This window comes from Struthio camelus, chromosome 16 (genome assembly GCF_040807025.1).
Source record: "Struthio camelus isolate bStrCam1 chromosome 16, bStrCam1.hap1, whole genome shotgun sequence".
NCBI lineage: Eukaryota > Metazoa > Chordata > Aves > Struthioniformes > Struthionidae > Struthio > Struthio camelus.
This window is the reverse complement of record NC_090957.1, coordinates 7,206,236-7,214,351: the sequence shown is the minus strand read 5'-3', so window position 1 is coordinate 7,214,351 and position 8,116 is coordinate 7,206,236. Positions and strand designations below refer to the sequence as shown.

Here is an 8,116-nt window from a genome sequence, read left to right as displayed (position 1 = left end):
ACACCCGGGGCTTGTTTCTGTATTCCTCTGCTGTAGCCTGTCCTTGCTTCCACCTCCTCTATGCTCCCTTTTTTGCACTGCAGTTCCATCATGAGTTCCCGGCTCAGCCAAGTCAGTCGCCTGATACCTCTGTTTGTTTGCCTGCATATCAAGGTGCAGCCTTCTTGTGCTTGGAGGGTGCCGTCCTTACACACCTGCCAGGTTTCTTAAGCTCCTTTGCCCTTCAGACCTGCTTCTACAGGACACCCCAATCAGTTCCCTGACAAGGGTGAAGTCTGCTCACATCAAGCCCACGCTCTGCACTCTGCTGCTCTCCTTCCTTGCTCCCCTCAGGCTCTTGAACTCCATTATTTCATGGGCGCTACAACCAAGGCAGCCACGCACTATCATGGCCACTCCCTACCGGTTTTCAGCTTCCATTGCTAGTCCTTGCGATCCACATTATTCCCTTCACACCCCCAAAAGCCAAGTGCTCTGTGCAACAAACCTGCACACGAGAGTTGAGGTCCGTTCCCATCTTGCAGCCAGGACTGGCAGCAGGAGAGGGAGGCCCTGGCTCCACCCCCTTCTGCCTCAGGAGGGCTACACCAGCTCTTCCCACCTCCCTGGAGTGTCCCCTTGTCACCAGGGGATGTGCTGCCAGGCAAGGGCTGACTCCACTCCTCTGACTGGCTCCTGCAAAGAGTAGGAGGGCCCTGAGACATCGTGACCACAGCTGCGGACAAATAGTTATGGCATGACCTTGGGAGAGAGCTGCCCTGGGAGCAGGCACTGACACTCAAGCCCCGACTGCTGAGCTCTTGTTTTGGGGCCCCTCTGGACAGTCACATGCTGCAAATGGCAGAGTTCACACCATGCCAAGGAAATAGCCACAGCCCCTTGGAGCTCTGGTTTAATGCACAGGAAGACAATTCTGTGAGGGCCGGGATGGCTGGCACTCACTGGTACCTCTGCTGTTGGCTCGGCAGGCGGCTCTTCTCTCCAGAGCTAAGGAGCAAGAAAGGAAGAGGCTCAGTGGAATGCACAGGCAGAAAGGCAGAGAAACACTGCCGGCTATTTCAGGCCATATATTTGTGGGTGTGCTTCTGATGGCATTTCCATACTCACTGGGATGTGATACAGGCCCCTGGCTCCACCCAAAGTCCTTGGAGCAGTTGGTCAGCCTGAGGCTGAGCCTGGTGGGGCCAAGACTGGGCGGGAAACCCGTTTCTTGGCTTCAGCATTCAGCATTCAGCATTCAGCATTCAGCATTCCGGGGGAGGTTTGAAAAGGGGCAGACAAACATGCCTTTGTGTTCAGTTGCTCAAGACTTCCATGTCCCACACTGTAATCCTATTTGGAGTGCCCAACAGCTGCCCCTTGGAGGGAAGGCATGTCTGAGGCATCCACCTCCAAGGGAGTGCTGGGCATTTGCTGGGGGCTGCAGAGAGGTGCATGGGATCAAGGTCTAAGCCAGGTCAATCCCAAGTCACAACAACTCCTATTCAAACCAGTGGCTCTGGCACTGGGATTCTGACACCTCGGTGGGTCACTACCCCTGCACGCTCCCAGGCTTTGCCTGGAGCTGCTACACACTTGCTCCGTCTGTTGTGCCCCCAGCCTCTCGGCTGCTCTTTTCTGCTCCTCGTCTATTCTCCTCGGGAGAATAAAACATTGATGGTCATGTCCTCATCTGGTGCCAGGCAGTACTGGAGGACATCCTGAAAAGAAGGCTTTTCTTCACGCAGCTTCCCAGCACTCTCCTCCTCTTTCCCAGCTGGGGCTAGGGATGAGCCCGACTGGACCCTTGACTGGGTTTCACTTCTCTGCTGAACCTGCAAGACAAGTCAAGGAAGGTTTTAGCCCCACTTCCAAGCACGCTCAGAGGCTCTCAACAGGCACCAAGAGAGCAGCCAGTGCCTGCAGGATCTCTGCTGTCACCAGACCCCTTGCTCTGGCCTGGCCTCAGGCACCCCATGAAGGCACGCTGCCACTGTAGCTACAGAACTGGCAGGGTCCCTGCAGCATACCCTAGCCATGTCACAGCCTGACCAGGTTTCACTGCTGCTTCCCACTGGCACTTCTCTCTCAAGCTGGGCTCTCTCAAGGCAACACAAACGAGGGAAGGGAATTGTGACTTGCAGAGCAGGACACCTGCCCTGCCTTCATCCCAGGCAAAGACTGGGGATGGGGGTTTAGCAGGGCTCGTTCTTCCTACAGGGCACAATTGTCTCACAACTGCCTCCTCTACACTGCTTGACTTGAGCCATCCAGTCAGCAATCTTAAGCTAATATTTGCAATACGAAGCCTCAACTCCCTTAAGCAAACACAGCCCACAACTTCGCACAGGGGCTCTTTTCAACCCATGAAGTGACCTCAACATGCTCTCAAGGGGAAACTGATGTGTCACCAGGGCATCACTGCAATTCCCCATTGGCCCCCCCTCTCCCACCAGGAGCTCACTCCTCACATCATGAATGAGTGGAAGGCATTGCCATTGGTAGAGCAGAACTCCAAAACGAAATCCTCCTACCGGGCTCAGTGGCTCAGAGCACACAGTCCACTCAAATGAGGGGAAGGAATTGCTGTTGGCTCAGCAGGAGCTAGGAATGCAGCCCTGCTGTGGCATTCAGCACGTCACACCAAACAAGCCTGAGCACCCCTGCTGACCTCAGGTTGCACCATCAGCATCAGTGCTCATGGCCTCCCTTGCTGCCTCCCCAACACCCAACAGCCCAGCAATGGGCCTTTCATACCACTGGCACTTCTCTTGGACCACGGAGCCCATTCCTGGGCGTCCTTGGCCTCTTATGGATGCTTCTGCAAAAGAGCTCCAGAGGAAATACGGCGGTCTTCTTCAAACATGCGCCTCTGTCTTCAGTTGCCTTGCTTGCTTTTCAGCCAAACCCACAGGAAAGGAAAATCTTCCTGGGCGTTCAGATTTTAGGAAAGGCAGGACTCCCCTGCCTCGCTCTTCGGCAGCAACAAGGCACCTCCAACCTGGCTCCCTGAGGAACCTGCAAGGCTCCGCTGCCCTGGAGCAGAGGAAAGGCTTTTTCTGTCGGAAGGTTTACAAAGTACCTGGCTCCTCTCTGCCCCTTCCTTTTCTCCCTTGCCTTTCAGGCCTGCCCTTTCTTTCTTCTCTTTTGGCTTAGCTGAGGAGTCCCACAGATCTCTTTGCCCCTGCACAACAGACAGAAAGCCTGCGTGCTGCAGGGCCACAGAAAAGACACAGCAAGGAGCACTACTGCCATCTGTTTCTTTCCAGTGGCGGAAGGTAATTTCTCTCTCTCTCCAGCCCTTTGTCTCGAGCCTTTCTCTCAGCGCTCTTAGGCCCTAAAGCTAGTACTGGCCAGACAGAAAATCCCTGCTTTCTTCTGACCAGGGAGCTAAATAACCACTCAGAGAAACAGAAGGTGGCCACCTTCCATCCCTGAAAGGCTCAGCAGGTACATTTCCACGAGGAACAGGGCCAAAGAGGGGCTTTTGATGTGATTCCGGAGAAGGCAGTAGTGACCAACGCCTAGAGAAAATAGAGCATAGCCTGCGCCTTTTAAAGCAAGCCCCTGAAAAGGTCAATCCAAGGTCTAATGAACACTTAGGAAGGAGGCTTCTATACCCGCTGCCCATAGAACTGCACTTTTCCACAAGCCCAGATGGCACAAGGAGGACCTCAGTCACTATCACATACCTGTCCTGCCCTCTCCTGGCTTTTACTGAGAGGGCTCACAGCTGGGAGTCTGGCTTCAGCACTTTGCTTCCTCTTGCCTTTCTCCACCTTCCTTGAGGAGCTCCCTCGGATGGCTGGCAGCACGCTGAAAACACACATCACGGGGAGGTGGTGTGAGGGTGTGAGCACAGGGGCAGTTTGCTCCCCAGCCTGCACTCACAAGCTGGGCACCTGCCACTGCAGCACAAGGCAGTTCTGCAGGGGAATGACGTGCGTTCAAATACATGTGTTCCCTTCCACAGAGACAGAGATCACCCCTGGCTGAAACAGCCTGGGCTGCCCAACATGCCCACAGAAATGCTCAGGATGCCCACATCCAGGCTCTCTCTGGATGCAGCCAGGACTTGTGGTGCCACGTCATGTGCAAGGACAGGCTCCGAGAGACACCAGTACGTCCCTTCCTGGCAATTGCATTTATCACTGCTCGGTGGTCCAAAATACTCTGTGGTTGGGGATGGAAAATGTAGTAGTATGGGGACTCAGTGTCAAGAATGGAGCAAGTGATCAGGGGAGGAAAGCACGCCTGCCATTTACCCATCCCTGCCACTCTCTTGGGCCTGCCACAAGACAACTTTTCAGATGAACGAAAAGGCTTAAAGGGAACCAAATCATTAACAGACCCTCCTGCTCTGTATCCTGGGTGGCGGGAGAACTGCAGTTTCACTTTGCCTTGCAAAGCAACGTCCTTTCCATTCAAAGAAAGAGCTCCTCCATGTTTAATCCCTTCTGACTTAGTACTCAGTGGCCATTGCAAACAGCCCAGAGAGTGGCACAGAGCTCAGACAAACACCTCCTCTGTCTAAAAGCCACTCCAAGAGCGTTCAGTCTTTCCCTCACCCTTGGAAAATGTCTGTGCATCCCCAACATTCTTGTCACCAAGAAAGAAAGGCTGCTGCTTACTTACATCTAAAGGGCATGAGAAAAGGGCCCTGGTCTCCCAGAAGCTACGTTTGCACTGAGTTGCCAAAAAGCCCGTACTCTGGAGGCAGAGTCAGGAGAACCATGAAGCGAACCCGGGGCTCTCCCAAGAACTTGCTGTGTGCTGGCCATCCAGCAAGGGAGCAGAGGTCATTGTGGCATGTGGTCAAAGGCCTTCAGAGTTACCACCAACACTGTCTCCAAAGGAAACGTCTCACTCAAACAACAAGAGTACAGGGTCACCCTCAGCCCTTTCTCCAAGTGCCTCACCTGCCAGGAGGAGCTTTGCCCTTGCCTGTGTCTCCCTTTCCTTTGTCCATGTTGAGAGCAGGAATTCTGGGTGGAGGAGGCTGCTCTCTGAAGAGCAGGTGGTTGGCAGGGAGATTTCCTGCAAGCAGGAGGCAAGAAAACACTTCAGGACAGCACTGTGGACTCCTTCTGAGCAGGAATGAGATGCAAATTGGCTCAAGCCTGTGGTAAAACTGTGAGGCCTCCAGCTGATTCCTTTGAAGCTTTGTTTTCTGGGGGGTCTTAGGCCCTTGGGAGTGCTGGCTCCTGTCCAACTTTCCGCTTGTACTGTGCAACAGCATTTTTCTTTTGGGCTATTCATTTCCTCATGCTCTGTCCCAGTCACATGATGCAAAAGGGGACTTGCTGGGATGCGCCAGTGACCAGAGTCCCTTGAGAGGTAATCATTGCACACGAGGGAACAGAACCTTGCATCTGCCCACTCCTCTCATACTGCCTACAAGTCCTCTGTTGACAGAGTCAACCCAAAGGCATTGTTTTGGGGATGATGATGAGAAATTAAGAAAGAAAGGTTACTCCTTGCTTTGAAAATGAAAGGAAGCCTTGGCACAGGCTCCTAGACTTGTTACCATCTACTCGGGGTGACTTTTCCCATCAGATGAAAACACATTGGTTCCCTGAGATGGGCCAGCTGTTCTCAGGACCCCCATGGAAATGGGGGCAAGTTTAACTCGGAGGTAGCCACTGCAGGTAGGAGTGCTGGGCTGCTCCAAGGTCTTGTTCCCTCCGGAGATTGCCCATATTGGGACAGCAGTGTCACCTCTAGTGCCTCATGCTACCTGAGGCCACCTGGGCACTGCCACCTGGGCTCCTACGCCCTACCAAGGAGCACAGGAGGAGGAGAAGGCACAAAGCCCTGCCACGAATCAGCTCTTCCACTACCTTGCTTGCCCCTGGAGTCAGCTTTTCTCCTCTCCTCTTCCCATGTGGGCTTCACAGGTGCCACGGGCTTCACGCGGGGTTTTCTAACTACACTCGCAAGCTTGTACCTGGACACAGGAAAAACACAGCAGCGGGAAGGGAGGGCAGCCCGCTTCCTTTGCACCTTGGGCAAAGAATGGGGACACAGTGGCACTGCGGAGCTACTGTGAAGTCCATCCTTTTCCAAAGCAGAAGATGCAGAATATGCCACATCCTGGAGGACTCCATCAGCAAGCTGAGTAACATCAGGAAGTCCTCCAGTGCCTGCAGGGGCATCAGCTTCCCCATCCTCCCTGGCAGAAAGCTCATTTTCACCTCCCTCCCCTGTGCTGCCATGGCAGACCATCTGCCATCTCCTGTGGCAGCCAGGGGCTCGCAAGCAAACATACTCACTCTGGAAAGACAATGGCACGGCCACAAACGGTGAGAGAAGCAGCAGTTTTGGTGCCCGACAGGACTGAATCCCTCAGCTCTGGCATCTGCAAGGTGAGAGACACAGGGGAGATGATGCCAAGAAAACGAGGTCCGTGCTCACAAGGGCAGCACACTTTCCCATGGCTCAGAGAAGAACCTGCCTCTCAGAAATGCTGAAACAAAGCACTCGCTTCCTTACAGCAGCCCCTCAGTGCTACAGCAAAGCAACTGGAGGGAAATAAATGAGAAAGGGCAAGCACACGGTCAGGCTTTTTGCAAGGCTGACAATCCAGAGACTCAGCCCAGGGACCAGGTCTTGCCTCATGCCGAAGGCCATGGAGGCAAGCACAGGGGAAGGCATTTCACTAGCCAGGCTTCCTGGCTGCTGCGGTTTCCCTGCTGGCTTCAGTTGGAGCCTCCTGAGCTGAGAACAAAGGCGTCACATGTGCCGTTAACCCCACAGTCTCTCCTAGCATTCAAATGGCTGCCTCTGCACCCTGGAGGAATAGAGACACTCAGCCCTTCCTTTCCCTTTGCACAGCGGGGGACAACTGTGAGGGCCAAGCCTCTGGTGGGTGTTCAAGGAGCAGCTGAGGGCCCTGCTCTGGGACCCACTGCAACAGAGGCTGGAGAACAGCCTTGGCCCAGAGAACAGCCTCAAAGGACACCACGGACTAAGACAGAAGGAAGAGACAGAGCTGGGAAGCAGGGCTCGGCTACAGCACTGAACCATGGCTTTCTGGAAGGAGACAAATCTAAGGGGAAAACACACCACAGACCTGCCCTTTTCTTTGAATTTGTCCCTCACCACATTGGAATGGGATCCTGGGCAGGAAGGAGCTTTGCTTTGACCCAGGACAGAAATCCCCAAGGTCTTCTATGTCACCGAGTCCTCTGAATGCCAGAGAAGAACAGTGCAGGGAGCTGGCATTACTCTAGGCCACGACTATCCACCCGCCCAGAAAGGTCGTGGCAGGCCATCAGAAATCCACTCACTCGTCCTTTGCTAGGATTCCCAAAAGATTAGAAGCAGCAGTGGAGAAAGGGAAACCTTACCCGCAGGTAAGAGCTGCTGTCAGCTCTCCAGTCCCATTTAGCCTTTGCAGAAAGTCTCTGTAAAACCTCATTTTCACCTCTTTTCCTTGAATGACAAGCAGGCCAATGTCCTTCCACACAAAGGCAACATTCTTCCCGCTCTTGAGGCAGCGAGAGAAAAGACACGTGCTCTCTTCTATGCAAGACTCCACTGGTTTCCGAGGAACAGAGATGTGCGAGGCTATGCGAGCATACTTCAGGGGCTCAGCTTGCTTATGACCTAGGAAGCAACACAGCAAGAACACAGTGCCTAACAAAGCAGTTCAGCAGGCTACAACGGAGCATTGGCAGCTTTGAGGTCTTCCCACAAGACACTGCTACAGAGCTGTCTTCTTTAACCCTGCTGGTAAAGCTCATGGGGGAAGCTGATGCCATCCCTCCCGAGAAGTTCAAAGCACTCTGCAACCGGATGTGCCAAGAGTACAGCAATGCTTTCTTCCCTACACAGGGAGAAAGAAAGGGCCCTAGCCATCTCCTATGAACAAGAGACATGATGGCAGAACAAGGAGAGGAGAAAGGAGGCCACTTCCCATGATGGGGGAGTGGGTGCCACCACGGTACTTGTGCCCGCACTCAGTGCCTTCCAGGTTGGGAGAGATTTAGCTGTGCCATGTCACAGGGATTCAAGGAAGAAGGAAAACCCACGTACTGCGTCGCTCCTCTTTAGATCCTTCCAGTCACCCGCAGCACCCTCAGCAGTGCACAGCAAACATCCCTGCTTTTGGGGTCAGAGGGCTCCTGCTGCCCCA

At 53.9% G+C, this 8,116-nt stretch overlaps 1 protein-coding gene across 1 annotated transcript; it reads right to left on the bottom strand.

Moving 5' to 3' along the window:
• Window positions 1–1,026: 1,026 nt before the first annotated feature.
• On the bottom strand, window positions 1,027–7,581 carry LOC138061174 (uncharacterized). The gene is made up of 6 exons (XM_068909669.1): window positions 7,406–7,581; window positions 6,252–6,337; window positions 5,820–5,926; window positions 4,899–5,016; window positions 3,672–3,795; window positions 1,027–1,814 (listed from the first exon to the last, which is right to left on the bottom strand). The coding sequence occupies exons 2-6, from the start codon at window positions 6,335–6,337 to the stop codon at window positions 1,629–1,631; spliced, it is 621 nt and encodes a 206-aa protein (XP_068765770.1). The 5' UTR covers window positions 7,406–7,581; the 3' UTR covers window positions 1,027–1,628.
• Between the last annotated feature and the right edge of the window lie 535 nt (window positions 7,582–8,116).